Source organism: Sorex araneus, chromosome 3 (assembly GCF_027595985.1).
Source record: "Sorex araneus isolate mSorAra2 chromosome 3, mSorAra2.pri, whole genome shotgun sequence".
Classification (NCBI taxonomy): Eukaryota; Metazoa; Chordata; class Mammalia; order Eulipotyphla; family Soricidae; genus Sorex; species Sorex araneus.
The window spans coordinates 626,917-646,145 of record NC_073304.1 but is presented as its reverse complement, the minus strand read 5'-3'; the positions used below and the strand labels follow the sequence as shown (position 1 = coordinate 646,145).

Sequence of the window (19,229 nt, the reverse complement as noted above, 5' to 3'; positions counted from 1 at the left end):
TGATAATTAAGTTTATTGATATTTTTTCTGTGTGTATTTAAGAAGGTCTCTCTAGGGGTTGGAGAGAGTACCAGGGTAAGGTGCTTATCTTGCATGTGGCCAACTTTACTTTTTCCCCACCACCACATATGGTCCCCCCCCCAGCACCACCCAGGTTCACTCCTGATCACGGAGCCAGAAGTGCCCCTGAGGGCCACAGTGTGTGGCCCAGACACTCCCTCCCTTGTCCCCCACCAAAGGCCTCTACTTTAAAATTTATAAATAACAGAAGAGTAACTTTATTTATTTTTGCTTTTTGGGTCACACCCGGCGATGCACAGGGGTTACTTCTGGCTCTGCACTCAGGAATTACCCTTGGTGGTGCTCAGAGGGGACCATATGGGATGCTGGGATTTGAACCCGGGTTGGCCGCGTGCAAGGCGTTTAAAAATGTATTAAAACATACTATTAAACACCCTACCTGCTGTGCTATTGCTCCAGCCCCCCAGAAGAGTAACTTTATAAGCTTAAAAATAACTAAAGGTTTTGTTGGTTTGGAATTCACTAGAGGCTGGTGTGAGGTCTCAGGTTCAACTTTTTGCCTCTGAGCTCGCCAGCCAGTGTCGGGAGTAAGCAGCCCTCCAGGAGCTCCTCCCTGCAGGTGCCGGGAGCTTGTGGTGTTCCTGACATTTTTAATATGATATTCTGGAACTCTGGGCCTTATTCAGAGGCCCCTTTGGGGGTGCTGCCGCTGACTAGTGGTATTGGGTCTATGGGCCTTGGAACTGTGCTGTGCCTTAGGGGCCTTTGCAGCCTGGATTGGGCTTTCTGGATGGGAATCTGTGTGCACAGTGCCACCCTGAGGCCACTCTGAGTTCAGCTCTCAGTGTGGGCGCTGTCTGGGCTCAGCCTCGAGGGTGCAGCCAGAGTTCTGCAGCCACACAGGTGCATTTCCACCCCAGGTGGTCCTCTTCTCAGAGGCTGGGGCTTCATTATACTGTCCCAGAGGCTGCTTACACTTGGTTACTGGTCCATAAGTGCCTGCTGAGGTAGTACCTCCTCTTGTCCTCGGTGCCCTCTACCCCCGCTTTTCCCTGGCATCTTCATTGTCTCTGAGGAAGATGTGACATACTGCAGCGTGCCTAAGGAATTAATGTCTTACCTGTTTATACCTGCCCTTATACTATAAGTATTTTCCTTTTTTTTCCAAATTGAAGGAGGGAAAATAGCTCATTGTTTTAGTTTGGATTTACACTGTCACTGGGAACTTAAGTACCTTTTTGTGCATTTGCTGATTATAGGCATTTTTAATCTTATTTTTTTGAAGTTGTTCACAATATTTGCTTACATTTAATGTTCAAACACCAATACCACCACCATTACACCTTCCCACTACCATATTTCGAATGTTTTCATCCTGAACCCCAAACCCTGCCCCCAAAGCAGAACTGAAATCATTTATTTTGTATTTTTTGTTATGATCAATCCACAAAAAATGATCAAAAAGTTTCTTAGAGGAAAGTGTGTGAAGATTGTTGTGTTTCACCTAGGAGCTATTAAGCCCTTCTATAAGAGATTAGTAGCATCTTGTTAAAGGTTGAGCCTTGTGTTCTTATATATATATGTATATATATATATATCTGTATGAATGTATTTCCCCCTAAGATTGGTTGCCTTCTACTTTAAATTTCATAAAATGTGGTATAGAGATTTTTTATCTTAGAACTTTTTGGGTTTTTTTTTTTTTGCTTTTTTTTGGGGGGGTCACACCTGGCGATGCACAGGGGTTACTCCTGGCTCTGCACTCAGAAATTACTCCTGGCGGTGCTCAGGGGACCATATGGGATGCTGGGATTTGAACCCGGGTCAGCCGCGTGCAAGGCAAACGCCCTACCCGCTATGCTATCACTCCAGCCCCTATCTTAGAACTTTTTAATGTAAAGGGTAATTATTCAAGAGTTATTTCAGAACATAGCAAGTTGTTTTTCTTCCTATTTAAAACAGCGTCATTGTATCACTGTCATCCCGTTGTTCATCAATTTGCTTCAGCGGGTGCCAGTAACGTCTCCATTTGTCCCAGCCCTGAGATTTTAGCAGCCTCTCCTTACTCGTTCTTCCAAATGGTGCCGTATTGGAGGCTCTTTCAGAGTCAGGGGAATGAGACCTGTCATTGTTACTGTATTTGGCATATCGAATACGTCCTGGGGAGCTTGCCAGGCTCTGCCGGGGTTTAAAACAGCATACTTTTAATAATTTTTTTGCAGACCACTTAGTCAGAAGAGCTCAGAAGTGGAGTATATTAACAAATACAGACAGCTGGAAGCACAGGAGTTTGATCTATATGGCATCAAGAACTCACCCAGGACACCAGGTAAATGGTTCTCTTAAAATTGCCAGATACAGTGTGAGAAATTCCACTGAAAACAGTGAATTCTTAAAGGTCTCCCAAGAAATTTATTATTTAGGCCAATAAAGAAATCATACAGCTTGTTAATTTGCCTTCGGGACTATATGAGATGTTATGAATCATTCAGTTTTTTTCTTTTTTCAAACATTCCAAAATAATCTCTTAATGGGCTCTTAACTAGTACTGCTTAAAATTTTTATTGAAAAATCTAACTTTAACATCAGAATCATTTTGGGGGGTGGGGATTCATACCCTGCAGTGTTCAAAGCTTATTCCCAGATCCACTCTCAGGGAGCATTCCTCGTGGGGATTGGGGGGCCATCTGGGGTGCTGGAGATCAAACCGGGGTTGGCAGTGTGCAAGGCAAGCACCTTATCCATTATACTATCTCTCCAACCCTCAAAATCAGGCTTTAATGGTACATGTAAAGAAGGGGAAAGGTCCTTCTTCCCTCTGCCACCCAAGGTGCATTGTTCCTACTATGGAGTCACTTTCTGTGAGGCTGTAGCTGTTTTGTTCAGGTTGATCAGTGCAAGATGCCAGCCCAGTGCTAGAAGTTGGCTCATGGTTTTTCCTTTGTGAAAGGCAAGACATAAGCTTCCAGATCAGACTGAGGACTCTCTCCTGCCCTCCTACCCTACTGGGATGTAGCTCATGGACAGAAGCTAGGCCTAGCTGAATATATCCCTTTGTTGTTTGTCAAACTTTTAAAAATACTAAGAACTACAGTTTGAATACAGCATGTTGAACCTCCTCCTCGGTTTCCTGGATCTCGTGGACTTTCAGATCGGTATCTTTTATTTCTGGGAAATTGTAGGCCATTAGCTAGGCTCTTATTTTGTGTTTTTCTTTGTTTTGGTCACTGTACTATATTCAGGTTCATTTCTTCCTTTATAGTTCACCTTAAGGCCAAAGCTGCTTTGAATTCATTGCCTTTCCCTCTCTCTTTGTTCTTGCTTTGTTTCAGACTTGGGCCTGGCTTCTTCATATTGCTTCAAAATCCTTTAGTTCTCTTAAGATGATGTTTGTGTGTTTCATCTTACAGTTTTAGATTTTCAGTTATTCTTTGGATCTATTTGACTAAGTAGCACTGTATCACTGTCATCCAGTTGCTCATTGATTTGTTCAAGCGGGCACCAGTAACGTCTCTCATTGAGAGACTTATTGTTACTGTTTTTGGCATATCCAAAACGCACGGGTAGCTATTTGACTAAGTACCCCTGGTAATTCTGTTACCAGAAGTGATAGGTCAAAATATGTATGTCTTTTAATTTTTTTTTTTTTTTTTGCTTTTTGGGGTCACACCCGGAGATGCACAGGGGTTACTCCTGGTTCTACACTCAGGAATTACTCCTGGCGGTGCTCAGGGGACCATATGGGATGCTGGGATTCTAACCCGGGTCGGCCGCGTGCAAGGCAAACGCCCTACTCGCTGTGCTATCGCTCCAGCCCCAAAATATGTATGTCTTTTAATTCAGTTCTTCCTATGCTGAGAAAAAGCCAAACTGCATGTATGAGTGTTCATTGAATCATTGTATCTCTGTAGGAGACCTTAGAATTAGCAATATAGTAGGTCCCAAATCAGGTGTCATTATAATATTAAAAAAAAAAAAACCCATTCATTTAAAAAAATCCACTCTTTTTGTTGGGCTCTGTATGGAGTTAGCATGTTCTCTCACCTTAATGGGTTCTCTCAGGATCCTGGTTTCCTCCCAGGTGTCCCTGGCATGTCTTGGTGAACCCAGCTGAAATCTAGAGTGTGTGCTGTGCCTCTCTGGCAGAAGGCAGTCTGTCTAGGGGCCATTGAGTGAACCCAAGATCTGTCCCCTGAGAACTTGAAGGGAAATCAGTGGGTTGGAGAATGAACAAATACAAATGTTTTCTGGGGCTGTAGCAATAGTACAGTGGGTAGGGTGCTTGCCTTTTATGTGACTGACTCAGATTCAGTCTCCTGTATCCCATAGGGTCTCCTGAGTCCTCCAGGAGTGATTCCTGAGTACAGAGCTAGGACTAAGCCCTGAGCACCAGGGTGCCCCACCCCTCCAACGGAAACCAAGTGTTTATTTCGTATTGGAAGTGCCCAGGACATTTCATCAGAAGTTTAGCAATATTTCTGGGATCTGCAGTCAGCTGGTAGAGGAGATTAACTCTCCTTTAGATCAGCTGGGCTGTGGTGAGATGGGTTTTGTTCTAGTCATTTCTCCTGTTTCTCTTTTTTTTTTTTTTTGGTGTGCGGGGGTCACACCTGGAGATGTACAGGGGTTACTCTTGGCTCTGCACTCAGGAATTACCCCTGGCAGTGCTTAGGGGACCGTATGGGATGCTGGGAATCGAATCCAGTCGGCCACGTGCAAGGCAAACGCCCTACCCTCTGTGCTATTGCTCCAGCCCCTCTAGTTTCTCTTATACTCTAAGAACCTGTGATAAGTGGCTTCAGGGCCGCACAACATAGTTGTACTAGCTCTTGTCAGAAGGATGTCCGTCTTCCACTTGTGCGGTGCAGAACAGCGGAGCAGGACCTTCTTGTTACTCCCGTGGAGCCTGAGTCTGTGCTACCCCTCTTAGTGCGGCCTGTGGAGAAGTAGCAAATGTGCATGCTTGAAACTTCAGAATGGGATTTGTGTTGAAAACTGTGCTTGCTTTTCTTCTTTCTGAATTCATGATACCTTAATCAGGGGCTGGAGCGATAGCACAGCAGGTACGGTGTTTGCCTTGCACACAGCCGACCCGGGTTCGATTTCTCTGTCCTCCTCAGAGAGCCCAGCAAGCTACGGAGTATCCTGTCCGCACAGCAGAGCCTGGCAAGCTGCCCATGGCGTATTCGATAATGCCCAAAACAGTAACAACAAGTCTCACAATGGAGACGTTACTGTGCCCGCTTGAGCAAATCGATGAACAACGGACGACAGTGCTACCTTAATCATTTATGAGGCAGTAACAGAAACCACTGCTTTGTAGCACTCAACCAGAATTCTTTTATGATTAGCATTGATAGTATGTGCCAGGGACTGTGAGGCACCCACAATGTAACTTGTCTGTGCTGAAGTTGGCTGACTTCTGAGTTCTCCTGCATTAGTTCTTTTGGAGAGACACTACAGAAGAGCTCTCTGGGGGCCTTAGACCAGATTTCTTCCTTGAGCGGAGGAAGACCTCCCCCCCACACACACACCTTTTGGACAAGAGAAGGCTACACCGGGCTTCATGTAGGGGGTGCATTCAGGTTGGACTGCCAGACAAGGTGCAGGGGTAGGTGGAGCTTGTGGGGGCAGAGAGGATCGGTGCTGTGCTGGTTCAAGACTGATTCAGGCACGCTGACCATTGCATCTGGACAGGACGAGAAGGCCATGGGGGTCCCTATGAGCTTAGGCCCAGTTTTAATGCTTATTAAAAAATACATCCACTCGGAATACTTTTTTGTTGTGATGTCAGTGTTATTTTGTCTGTGCTTAAAATTATTTCTAATGAATAATGCACAAAAGTTGAATTTCTGGAGAACTTTAGTAATACACAGATATTGTTATAGTATAATTTTCTGTAATTAAAGTGTGTTTTTTATTGGGACTGTTTCTGTGGGGCTTTGGTGGTCACTCTTCCTGGTGATGTTGGTGTCCTTGGGGACCCCAGGGCTCACCTGGCTGTGGGTTATAGGTGCTGGGCTTGCGCTCCAGCCCCTGTGCAAGTGAGGGCTGTGCCACACTCCTTTGAGTTGCCATCCCAGCCCGAGGAAATAATTTTTTAAAATTGAGATTATTGTTTTCTGTCAACTTGAGCCTCCTGATCAGTAGCTTCCACCTGGGTTCTGTTCTTCTCATCGGGCAGATTTGAACTTGTCCAGGACAGTTTCCATAGGGATGCCATAGTGTTGCCTTCTTTTAACTCAGTGACATTCTCACAGCTGTTCTCCAGTCCCTGGTAGCGCTCTCTGTGTTTGAGACGGGCCAGTGTGGATATAATAAATGAAAAGGGAAAATAGAATGAACTAGATTTTTGTATCCAGAAGGGCATCTTATACTTTGTGAAGTGATTGGCAATTGTTCTAATGAATCCATTTTATGGCTAATTCAGTATTGCAGTAATACACTTATTTTCTCTAATGTATAGCGTCTAGACATTAAAGTGTTGTGTTCTTCAGCTAAATTCAGTAACATACCAGTGGCACACACCGTATCTGAATTTATAGTTTTATTTGGTTGGTCATGATCTAGTCAGATGACTTAAGTGAAGAGAAACCAGCGATTGGTGTGGTTAACAGTTTCACCCAGTGGTGTCACCTAGAATACTAGCTATCCAGGACACAAATATGCAGTGAAACGAAAGCAAATTCTGGTGTTGAGCTGCTCACATCCCTATGGGATTACACTTGGTTTCATGCATTTGGTGGATCTGCTTTGACTAGTATGAAGCTTTCCCTGTTTCTGTATTTAGTTTTATTCCTCATGTGCAGAGGACAGGGCTCATAACCTCCCCCCCCCCCCCCCCGCACTCTGTTTTCCTGGCCTCTCTGCTGCCAGAGGTGGTGACAAGTCTTGATCTGTGCTGGGTTCATTCTAGCAGTAACCTAAAATTATTGGCCTGTGCTGCTGCTCTGTTGCGGGAAGGTCTGTAATTAGGACAGCACAATTAGGGCTTCTGGAAGGTTTTTTCAAAAAAGTCTTTCCAGCATGTCATCAAGGAGGGTGAGTCTGCAGGTGTCCTAGGAAAGGGTGGGCTAGCTGCCACGCTGTGAACCAAGTTTATCCTCTTGCAGGAAGTGGTACTGCCGCCTTCTCATGTTCCTGAGACTGTCACTTTCTCTCCCTGAGCATCTCGCATTACTCGCCTCACTGCTAGGGGCTCTCTCATCTCCCAGCAGCTGCCACTGCAGCTGGGCTCGCTTGCCTTGGCTCTGTGATTCTAATTGCTTTCACCTGTCATTGCTTAGTGTTTTGAATACAGTGTGGTTAATTTTAAGGAGTTCTGACTTGAACATGCTTCTTAATGGGGCGAATGATAGTTTACTTGAAAATAGAAAGGCACCAGTGATAGTTTTTTGACTCTGAAGGGAGGGGAGGAAGGAAAGGGGTTGATGAGAATGAAAGAGGTCTGTACAGAGTTTGGTTATCAGTTATGAGATGAACTGGATGAGGGTGGGTGGGTGTTCAGAACTTCCTCCCCAGTAGCTGTGGGAAAACTGGGAGGAACTCTTCTTATCCACAAAGAAGCTGGTTTTGCTTTAAGAGATCATGTCAGGTTTGGCTTCTCCAATTTTGAAAATTCTGGATGAGCACTACAAGGTTAATCCAAACATTGGGAAATATCGCCATATTTTGATGATATAGTCTTAGACCAGTTACGAAACTGAGAACTAGGGTGTGAGAAAATGTTGCAGAGATAAGAAAAGCTTGGGCATGTGTCAGCTGGAAGGGACGAGAACACAGAGGAAAGAGAACTGGGGCAGACTGAGGTCTGCAGGAGGGCTGGGGAATGCTGAGAGAGATGCCTGAGAGAGGATTGATCTTGGGGCAACGTCTGGGGCTGTGAGGGCTTCAGTGTTTCTTCATCTAGGATGTAAGATAAAGTTGGTAACAATTGGATTTTGATGTGTCATTTGCATGGTAGTGGGAGAGCCAGGGAGGGGGTGTCCATGAGTGTGTCCAGGCCCCCCAGGCTGCCGAGGCAAACGTCTTGTCAGTTCAGACATTGTCTCCTGTCTATTCCCACTTTCTTCTAACAGCAGGAAGGCCACACTTCACACCTCAGGGCATTGACTCAAACTTGAGATAAAAGTTTCTTCTTTAAGCTAGCTGTTTTAGTATTCTTCTAGGTGAGAAGAATTGTCTGACAGGTCTTTCATCTCAGAGGTGAGTACTGAACAGCCCATTCCATTGATGGCTCTGATGGGTGATCCAGAATGTTCTCAGCTTACATCAGTTACAGTAGGGACTTGGAGGGATTCTAATTTTTCTGCTTGTGTTAACCCATGGCAAATATATTTTTGTTTGGGCCAGCATTTAAGTCTACATGCTCTGTGTACAGAGTAGTTACAACATTAGATTGTTTACCTTGCCCCTTCCAGGTAAGAAATAACCTTGTATTTGTTTTATCTAAATTCAGGTCCAAGACCACCTTCAACTAAATTAAGCAATGTGACATGTGCTCCAGAGACAGCTTACAAATATCCTGATTTACCTATAAATAGATGTAAGGAAGAGGTAAAATTACTTTTTATCATAATACTTCTGTTTGACTTAATGCCCCAGCCCAGGGCTTTGACATTCTAGTTTGAAAGTGCTTGAGGTGGGTACCCTGTGGTGTGAAGGCTTTGCCCTTGGCATACAGGCAGGTGTGATCACTGTGGGGAGGGTTGTCCGTACTTAGCCTTCCCGGAAGCTTATTTCTGCAGGGTTGTATAGGGCTTCATCCCCCAGGAGAGCTGCTCCTTGCGAGAAACTCACTTCCGTGTCTTGGTGGTGGTGCAGGCAAGCCTGTACTCTGCCATAGTTGCCAACAGGCCACTGTGTGTATGTTTGGGTTAGAGAGTGACATGAAGGGAGCCACATCTGGCAGTGCTCAGGGGCTATTCTGGCTTGTTGTGCAGGTGGTGCTCCTGGTAGGGCTGAGGTCCTTCTGGTGTCTAGGGCTACTGAACGTGTGTGTGTGTGTGTGTCCGTCCCTGCCTGTTGATTGGGTCAGTCATTGACTCTTTCAGATATAGCAGCAAGGTAATGTTTTCCATTAATTGCATTTTATTAAAAATGGTTAAAATGAGCTTGAACTTGGCAGTCATAGTTAAAAGAAAGATGTCCTAAAAGTTTTTAGATGTTCAAAGAGTTTTAATTTTGCTTTAGATGGAATCAAACTTTTTAGAGTAGATGTACTTTATTAAGTTGCAGAGGGCAGCATTCACATAAACTTATAGTCTATGATCATAGCTTACTTCCTCCAAAGAGAAAAGCTTAAGTACATTTAGGTAGAAGTAGTAGGCTATGGGGAGGAATTGGATTATAGTTTTAAAAATATCACTGTATACTAATAGGGTAAAAATGTGTCTTGAGTACTCGGATGAAATATTAAAACCCCTATGTCTAAGATGGGACTATATTAAACAGCTTCTGCACAACAAAAGAAACTCAAGTTATAATAAAAAGACACTAATGAATGGGAGAAAATGTTTGCACACAATACTTTGGATGAAGGGTTGATATTTTATTTTATTTTTATTATTTTTTATTTTTATTTATATTTTTTGCTTTTTGGGTCACACCTGGCGATGCACAGGGGTTACTCCTGGCTCTGCACTCAGGAATTACTCCTGGTGGTGCTCAGAAAACCATATGGGATGTTGGGAATCGAACCCGGGTCAGCTGCATGCAAGGCAAATGACCTACCCACTGTGCTATTGCTCCAGCCCCAAGGGTTGATATTTTAATATCTGTAAAGCACTCACAAAACTCAACAACAAAAAAATCCTACCTTGTCCATAAATAGAGTGAGGAGATGAACAAACATTTTCCCAAAGAAGATTCACAATGACCAATAGGCATATGGAAAAGTGCTTATTGTCACTCATGATGAGGGAAATGGAAATCAGAACAAGAAGAGATCTTCTCACGCTTGTGAGAATGGCATGTATCAGAAAGCCTGGAAACAGCCAGTGTTGGTAAAGAAGGAGTCCCCCAACAGTGTTGGTGGAAATGTCATACAGTTCAACTTCCAAGGAAAGCAATATGGAGATCTCTCCAAAAAATAGAACTCCTGTATGTCCCAGCAGCACCATTTCATGGCATCTCCCCCACAAACACAAAAACAGTAATCTGAAGAATATACACACACCTGTGTTCATTACAGCACTTGGCACAATAGTCAGGATACCCTCCAGCAGTTTCATCCATGTTGTAGGAAATAGCAGTGCTACATCTTTTTCACAGCTACATAGTATTCTGTTGTGTATATGTACCATCTGTACATTTTTTTCTTTTATTTTTCATTTACATTTTTTCTTTTATTTTTCTTTCATTTAAACACTGTGGTTTACAAAGTTGTTCATAGTACTGTTGTTTTGAGTATTTAATATTCTGACACCAGTTCCACCACCAGTCTGACCTTTCCTCCATCTCCAGTTTCCCACTCACCCCCCAGCTGCTGCCTTAGCAGACACAAAATAATTTATTTTATTCTGCTTGTTATAACAAAATGGCTAATGGAATTATAAAAAAAATACTTCAGTCAAAAAAATTTGTGAAAATTGTTGTATCTCACAATGCAATCATTCAAAGTCATTGTCTGAGGGTTTACTCAGCTATCTGTTGCTAGTTGAACTTTCTGTATTTATTGAATTGGCTTCTATGCTACTTTCCCATCTACTTTGGTGTGCTCCTACTGGGCTGCCAGAATTGTGGGCTTGGGAGGTGTTGCTCCAGGAGCTCCAGTGTCTGTAGAACTGGCCGATGTGTTTCAGCAGCGCGGTGTGGCTGCATCTCTCCTGAGGTTAGTCGTGAATATGCAAAGCTGGGCCGTGTTCACATGGTGGTGGCTGTGGGATGGGGATGAGACTGCTGGGACTTTCTCCGTATGGTGAGGGCTGCCCACATCCACTCTGAGAAGACCCCAGAGTTTTCAGCCCCAAAACAGTGTACCTGGAATTTTTGTCTACTTGACATCTCTGCAGAGATTAGTCATGAAGCAGTGAAGTTGTCATTTGCAGGTCAGCAGCTGTAGGGTATGGGTGCAGCTGCTGGGGCTTCGGCAGGCGGTGACTCAGCCGCCCTCCTCCCAAGGAGTTTCCGTTCAGCTCAAAAACCAGTGTATCTATGAGATTCTTTCTTTCTTTCTTTCTTTCTTTCTTTCTTTCTTTCTTTCTTTCTTTCTTTCTTTCTTTCTTTCTTTCTTTCTTTCTTTCTTTCTTTCTTTCTTTCTTTCTTTCTTTATTGTGGGGGGCACACCTGGCAGTGTTCAGGGGGTTATTCTTGGCTGCACTCAGGGATCACTTGTGCTGTTGCTCAGGGGGCCATGGGATGCTGGGGAGTGAACCCGGCTCAGTTTGTGCATATGAAGCATGTGCTCAGCCCTTTAAGACATCCCTTGGCTGCAATAATTGAATTTGTAAAGATGAAAGGGAAAAAAAATACCCTGAACATCTTTCCAGATGAAGTTTTTGGTGCATAGTAGTATGTTGCTGTTAGTTTTATGGCAGTTTTGAAATATTTTTCTTTCATTCTAGGTCATTTCTTTGATAGAAAGTAATTCTGTGGTGATCATACATGGCGCCACTGGGAGTGGTAAGAGCACACAGCTTCCGCAGTATGTCCTCGACCACTGCCTGCAGCGCGCCACCTACTGCAACATTGCTGTCACCCAGCCCCGGAAGATTGGGGCCAGCAGCATTGCCAGGTGGATCAGTAAAGAGCGTGCCTGGACTTTGGGGGGCTTGGTGGGCTATCAGGTGAGAATGTCCACGCTCTTGAGTCATGAGGTGGTTATAGGTGGTGCTGGTGATTTTCAGCTGAAACAAGGAGAAGCAGCTGCTTGTTCATTTTTCTAGAGCAAGGAAGTAGGGCAAAATTAAAAATAAAGTTATAAAACTCTGAAATGCTTATAAAACACTAATTTCTTTTTGAATAGAAGTGAGAATTGTCATTTGCATTTTATTCTCTTAACAATACCTTTGTATCTGGGAGATGTCTTTGGTTATGGTTGTTTGGGCATAAACAAGAGTCAGTATGACTGTGTAGCTGTAGTATAGAGTCATACTGACTCCCCTACCATTTTACCACCCCAAAAAAAAGAGAGAAGATGAAATGGAACTTGAGAACTAAAACTTTACTTTGGACCGTATTTTTTTTTTTTTTATGTGTGTGACTTACAGTATTTTTAAATCACTTCTTATCTGCATTATAAAGCACACAGGCAGGGGGAGGTATGGAATGGGGGGGGAATCTGGGGATTTTGCTGGTGGAAAGCATTCACTGATGAAGGGATGGGTGTTTGTTTGAACTTTGATCATACAGTGAGATTTTTGTTACTGTACCCCATGGTGAATTAATAAAAAAAAAAGGCAGACAGAACTTTTTGGATAGTCAAATGTGTAGCATTTAAAACTGAAAAAAGGGCTGGAGCGATAGCACAGTGGGTAGGGCATTTGCCTTGCATGCGGCCGACCAGGGTTCGAATCCCAGCATCCCATATGGTCTCCTGAGCACCGCCAGGAGTAATTCCTGAGTGTAGAACCAGGAGTAACCCCTGTGCATCACCAGGTGTGACCCAAAAAAGCAAAAAAAAAAAAAAAAAAAAAAACTGAAAAAAATTTTTCTTCCGTAGTTTTCTTTCTTCCTTGCTTTTCTTTTTTCCTTTCCTTCTCCTTTTTTAAACCTTCCTTTCCTTCCTTCCTTAATTTCTTCCTTTCATTTCCTTCTCTTCTCTTCTTCCTTTCCTTTCTTCCTTTTCTTTCTTGTCTTCCAACCTGTCGAGGAGGCCGGGGCCCCCACTGGTGATTTTCAGCTGGAGTGGACAGGTTTGAGGATGTGGTGGTGCTCAGGCCTTCCAGTGCCGGGGGTCGCAGGATCCCGGTGTACTGGGGGACTCCCAGGCTGTACCTGGGAATCATGTGGTGCCAGAAGCTGAATCTGGGTTGGCATATGCCAAGCATATACCCCAATTGCTATGCTATACCCTGGTCCCTTGCACTCATCTTTTGAGAGACTTGCAGTCAGTGCTCAGATGGCCTTGAGGCTCTTCCTAGTGTGTCTCGGGCAACTGGGCCAGCAGTTCAACAGAAATCCCAGGAAGTGCTGCTCAGGCCCTGTGGTGCCAGAGATTACTCAGGCTGCCCTGTCCTTGGGAACCACCATGGCTACACCGGGTAGTGCTTAGCATCGCCTCGGTCACATACCTTGGATTGAACCAGGGTCTGCTGTATGGAAGGCATATGCTATAATCCCTATACTCTTTCTCTCTTGCCTTCTTCCCTGCTTCAGGTGGGGTTAGAGAAAATAGCAACAGAAGACACTAAGTTGATTTACATGACAACTGGAGTCCTGTTGCAGAAAATTGTCAGTGCTAAGAGTCTGATGGAGTTCACGCACATCTTCATTGATGAGGTAAGTGCTGTCTTCCTGCCTCCTGTCTGCACGGCTATGGTACATGGGGGTGCCTGGGTGCTGCTATCTGTTCTCTGGACCTAACAGTTGGGGCTTATTAAAGAGGTACCTCACTTAGAGTAGGGGTGGCAAATGACAGCCCTGAGAACAAATCTAGTATGTGTTTTTCTGGATAATGTTGCACTGAAACCAGTTTTGCTCCATTTCTGATGACTGCTGAGTTAGAGGAAGTGCTGTGTGCTGAGATGTGCCTTCTGCTTCTCCATGGGGCTGGCGAGCACCAGGCAGTTCTGAGACCCACCTGGGGAGATGGGATGGGGAAGGGTGACAGCGTCTTTCAGGACTAAAAGCAGAGCAGACCCAAGATTTGATATGTCATCATTCTATAGAGTCCTGGGAGCTTTGCATTTACCTTCTGGAGTTTTCTCATCAAAGATGGGATATTTAATTGATTTAGTGACATGTTTTTTGAGGTGAGGAGACGCAGTAAAAAAAGAAAACTCATTATCGAGGGATCAGAGAACAGCTCAAATGGGATGTCTTCTTTGCATGTGAGAACCCTTGGTCTGACTCCAGTACTGCACGGAACCTTGAGCACTCTAGGAAGTGACCCTGAGCACCTTGATCAAACAAAAGCCAAAATAAAACACTTTGAGAAGTTTTGAAAATGTCTCCACTCCAAATTCTATGCCAGGTGGCTTCTATGTACCAGAGATACATTGAGTCTGATTTTGGTGGCTACAGTGACACAGGGCACTCTTGGTATTGAATTGGCAAGACCAGGAGTGGTAAACATGACTTCCCGGGGTGCCCAGAGATCAGCGCTCCCCACGCCTGGGTGTGCTCTGCTTCCAGTGACATGCTCTCAGGAGGAGGAGCTCTGAGCAGAGCTGATGCCACCCTGGCATGCTTTGAAACCTAGCCACTTTGGGCAGTGGGGGGTGCTCTGCTTGCTGCCATGTTGCAGTGCCCCTTTTTATGTTGTAGGTGCACGAGCGAACTGAAGAAATGGATTTCCTGCTGTTGGTAGTCCGCAAACTTTTACGAACAAATTCACGTTTTGTCAAGGTAAATTTGTTTTATGAGTAACAAACACAGGCCTAAGATACATTATTTGGCTTTATTTCACTTTATTTTATTTTGTATGATTTAATTTTATTTTGGATTTGGGGACTATACACAGTGCTCAAGGGCTATTCCTGGCTCCGGATTCTGGGGTTGACTGCATGTGAGGCAAGTGCCTTACCCCTCTGCTGTGCTGTCTCTGTGGCCGTTTCTCTTCATTTAACAGATGTTTGGAATCGGAGACTCTTGACATTTGTTGTGTGTTGGATTCCGGCTCTTCCGTTCAGAGGTGGGGAGGCACGGATAAGCTAAACTAGTCAAGGGTTTCTGCTCCTGAGGTGGTGTTGACATCGTCTGCCCAGCTCTGGGAGCAGAGAGCCTTGTGATCAGGCTTCCATGGGCCCTCCTGACTGGGAGACACATGCCAGACATTGGGGCACTGAGGACAGACTTGTTGTCAGTCAGGAAGCAGTTGCCTCAGTGTGCTGTTTGTGGGACATTCTTCTTCCTATCTTACTTCCTCCACCTGGAATGGCCAACTCCCCCTGACCTTTGTAGCGCTTGGTTTTGGCATCCCAGGGAACTGTGAAATGAATGAGGATTGACTGTTTGCATCCTCTTTTGCTTCCTTTTTTTTTTTTTTTGCTTTTTTTGGGTCACACCTGGCGATGCACAGGGGTTACTCCTGGTTCTGCACTCAGGAATTACTCCTGTTGGTGCTCAGGGGACCATATGGGATGCTGGGAATCGAACCTGGGTCGGCCATGTGCAAGGCAAACGCCCTCCCCGCTGTGCTATTGCTCCAGCTCCCCCCCTCTTTTGCTTCTTAAGCGACACTCTTAAGATTGATCAGAGGTTCAGGCCCTCCTTTTTGCCCTTTAAATCAGGGCCACTCCTGGCAGAGTTCCACTCTGAGACTACTGTCACACTTAGTGGTGCTTGGTGATTTAGGAACTTTCTTGATAGTCATTTTAAGATTTATTTGCCCTGTATAAGGTAATGGTTTAAGTTACTCTTTTTCAGCTTTTAGCAGTAAAGTGAGTTCAGGGCTTTAGTGTGTTTATTTTTTTTATTTTTAAATTTTTTAAATTTTATTGAATCACCATGTGGAAAGTTACAAAGTTCTCAGGCTTATTTCTCAGTTATACAATATTCAAACACCCATCCCTTCACCAGTGCCCATATTCCACCACCAAAAACCCCAGTATACCCCCCGCCCCTCCCCCCCACCCCCCACTGCATAACTGATGAATTTCACTTCATTTTCTCTTTGCCTTGATTACATTCCATACTTCAACACAAAACTCACTATTGTTGTTGGAGTTTCCCCCCAAGAAAGACGAAGGGCTTTAATGTGTTTAACAAAGATCATTCAGGAATTTGTGCCTGTTTCTTGAATAGGTCAGTCACTGTCACTGTTTCTGAAGTGAATTGAATGTGTGAACAAGACACTGTCTACATGCAGACGCTGGAGGATGTGTGGAGTTGGCCTGAGGGAGAAGGCGAGTTCTTGAGAGCTTGGTGGGAAATACCGAATCCCAGAGCTGTGCTGCTAGTTAAGAGAGCTTGCCTCAGCCTTCAAAGGCAGCTGGGCCTCAGGCCACCTTCTCTCCCCATCCGAACCTCTCAGGTCCCCCAGACCTGCTGACCAGACTGAGTATGTACCAGTCCTAGGCCAGTGGAGTGGGGACTGAGGCCTCCTGGGTGAGGCTGGTGACCAGGTGGAACCCTTGTGATCTGGAGCTCGCCGGATGTGGCATGACCCTGGGGCAGATTGGGGCAGGGGCACACTGCCTAAGAAAGCCCTGTACCTCACTTCACTTCTGAAGCCCATGATTGTCTTCTGGAACTGAGCCCCCTGAGGCCACTTTTCCACCCCTGGTGGCTTCTCGGATCTTTGCTTCCAACCCTGGCTTCTGGCTTCTCCCTTTTTGCCGCTTTGTCTGCAGGGCTGGAGGGGAAGCTAGAGAGAAGTGCTCTTCTCTCTCAGTGCTGCTACCAGGGCTGTGTTTTTGCTCAGGCCTAAATTACCAACTTCGAGTTGCTTTGTTCCTTTTTTCTTTTTTAAATTACTTTTATTTTTATTTTTATTTATTTATTTATTTATTTATTTTTTAAATTTTATCACCATGTGAAAAGTTACAGAGTTCTCAGGTTTATGTCTCAGTTATACCGTATTCAAACACCATCCCTTCACCAGTGCCCATATTCCACCACCAAATTCCCCGGTATGCCCCCCGCCCCCACCCCAACTGTATAACTGATGAACCTCACTTTATTTTCTCTTCACCTTGATTACGTTCCATATTTCAACATAAAACTCACTATTTTTGTGGGAGTTATATCCCCAAACAAGATAGCCCTAATAGGGAGGCATTTGATAATTAATTTTCCATTCAAAGATTGTATGTTTTCAGGTTTTAGAAAAGGTCGCGCGGCTCGGATCTGTCCCAGTCCCGAATCCTGGAGCCGTGTTAGTTGCTGCTCAGTGGCGCCGGGGTTCCATCCGGAGAAGGTGTGCTGGCAGCACCTCCTCCCTCCGGCCCCCCGGTGTTGCTGGCCCCGAATCGGGTCCGGAGCATTGTCCGGGCCGCGCTGCTCACCAGAATGCCTGCTGCTTCTCTGTGGATTGTGGCGTCAAGATGGCGCCGAGGGTGGGTCGAGGGCGTGACTTCCGGCGGCCGGGGCCACTCAGAGTTTAGGCTGGCGCTGCCCCACTCCAGTGGCCCCCGCGGCTCGGATCTGTCCCAGTCCCGAATCCTGGAGCCGTGTTAGTTGCTGCTCAGTGGCGCCGGGGTTCCATCCGGAGAAGGTGTGCTGGCGGCACCTCCTCCCTCCGGCCCCCCGGTGTTGCTGGCCCCGAATCGGGTCCGGAGCATTGTCCGGGCCGCGCTGCTCACCAGAATGCCTGCTGCTTCTCTGTGGATTGTGGCGTCAAGATGGCGCCGAGGGTGGGTCGAGGGCGTGACTTCCGGCGGCCGGGGCCACTCAGAGTTTAGGCTGGCGCTGCCCCACTCCAGTGGCCCCCGCGGCTCGGATCTGTCCCAGTCCCGAATCCTGGAGCCGTGTTAGTTGCTGCTCAGTGGCGCCGGGGTTCCATCCGGAGAAGGTGTGCTGGCGGCACCTCCTCCCTCCGGCCCCCCGGTGTTGCTGGCCCCGAATCGGGTCCGGAGCATTGTCCGGGCCTCGCTGCTCACCAGAATGCCTGCTGCTTCTCTGTGGATTGTGGCGTCCTTTAAATTACTTTTAATTAAAAAACGGTGATTGACAAAGTTGCTCATGATACAGTTGTTTCAGGCATTTAGTGTTCCAGCATGACCATTGTGACCGTCCCTCCACCAGCATCCCCAGTTTCCCTCCCAATCCCAACCTGCCCCCTTAGGCACATAACAAATGGACTTTATATTACCTATTCCAACAAAACTCTAAGAAATGGCAAATAGAATCACTTCTTGGCCTTTTGGCTAAGATCAAGTGTAAGAAATGGCAAATAGAATGATCAGAAAGTAAACCAGTAAGGGCCAATTTGTGATTACTATATGATTATGGTCCATGTCACTGTCTGCATGCAGACCCCTGGATGATGGTGGGAAAAATTAATTGACACCACTTACTACAATATAACAAAATGCCCATTCCCAGTAAGTTTCCAATTCTGGAATCTAAAGCATATTACATTAAATTTTTTTTTAATTTTATTGAATCACCATGTGGAGGGTTACATAGTTCTCAGGATTATGTCAGTTATACAATACTCAAACACCCTTCCCTTCACCAGTGCCCCTATTCCATCACCAACCACCCCAGTATACCTCCCGCCCCCCAATCCCCGCCCTTGTAAGTGATAAGTTTCACTTCCTTTATGCTTTATCTTGGTTACATTCTATGTTTCAACACATAACTCGCTATTGTTGCTGGGGTTTCCCCCAAAAAAGAAAAAGACAGTCCTACTGTCAAGGAAGCATTTGGTAGTTCTCCATTGCTGAGAATGTAGAGATATTAAGTCCCGCTGTTTGTTACATAACTTTTCTATTTTTTTTCCCCCCTTGTCCTGTGCCACCGAGTTCACGCCTGTTTAGTAATCACCACGCTGCCTGACAAAGGGAAAAAAAAACGAAAAAGATGGTTATTTCCCATCATCAGCCGGCGTGGGGCTCTGGCTTAGTTGATAGTCTGGTAGAATGTCTGCAAGCAGTTTCTGGAACCAAAAGTAATATGCTGGTATCGGCCCCGGCTCGAGATTCCACCAGCATCTCGCTGTTCCATGTACATAATAATTTATTCCCTTGTATCCCATTCCCACGCCACCAGGTTCGTGTCAACTTAATGGACATCATACTATGGTTAACGCCACGCCACATTTCTTCCCGAGAAAGAAGGATATTTCTTCTCAGCCGGCGTGGGGATATGGCTTAGTTCAATCTAGAGAGATGGCTACCACTTTGATTGCCTTCAATATTTCAACAAAAGACTTACTATTCTTGTTAGGATTTCCCACCAAAGTCCGACTAAATTTTATTTTATACTTGGATCTCATTATGGTTATAATCATGTCTCATCCATCATCTAACTTTTAAAGCAATTCTATATTAACATATTTCAAAATTTACATATGTAAAACCTACATGTGTAAATTTCTTCCCTACACTTTATATAAATACTGTGGTTTACAGAGTTAATATTTTTTACAGGCATTTAATATT

At 45.1% G+C, this 19,229-nt stretch overlaps 1 protein-coding gene and 1 pseudogene across 1 annotated transcript in view; both read left to right on the top strand.

Annotated features, from left to right (window-relative positions):
* The window catches only part of TDRD9 (tudor domain containing 9), an 83,150-nt gene that overhangs the window by 8,298 nt on the left and 55,623 nt on the right, over nucleotides 1-19,229 (top strand). Inside the window, exons 2-6 of the mRNA XM_004603770.2 lie at nucleotides 2,244-2,350; nucleotides 8,480-8,577; nucleotides 11,586-11,807; nucleotides 13,339-13,461; nucleotides 14,449-14,529. Coding sequence (XP_004603827.1) covers nucleotides 2,244-2,350; nucleotides 8,480-8,577; nucleotides 11,586-11,807; nucleotides 13,339-13,461; nucleotides 14,449-14,529 — 631 coding nt within the window. The remainder of the gene's footprint in view (nucleotides 1-2,243; nucleotides 2,351-8,479; nucleotides 8,578-11,585; nucleotides 11,808-13,338; nucleotides 13,462-14,448; nucleotides 14,530-19,229) is intronic.
* On the top strand, nucleotides 17,971-18,145 carry LOC129403738 (U2 spliceosomal RNA; annotated as a pseudogene).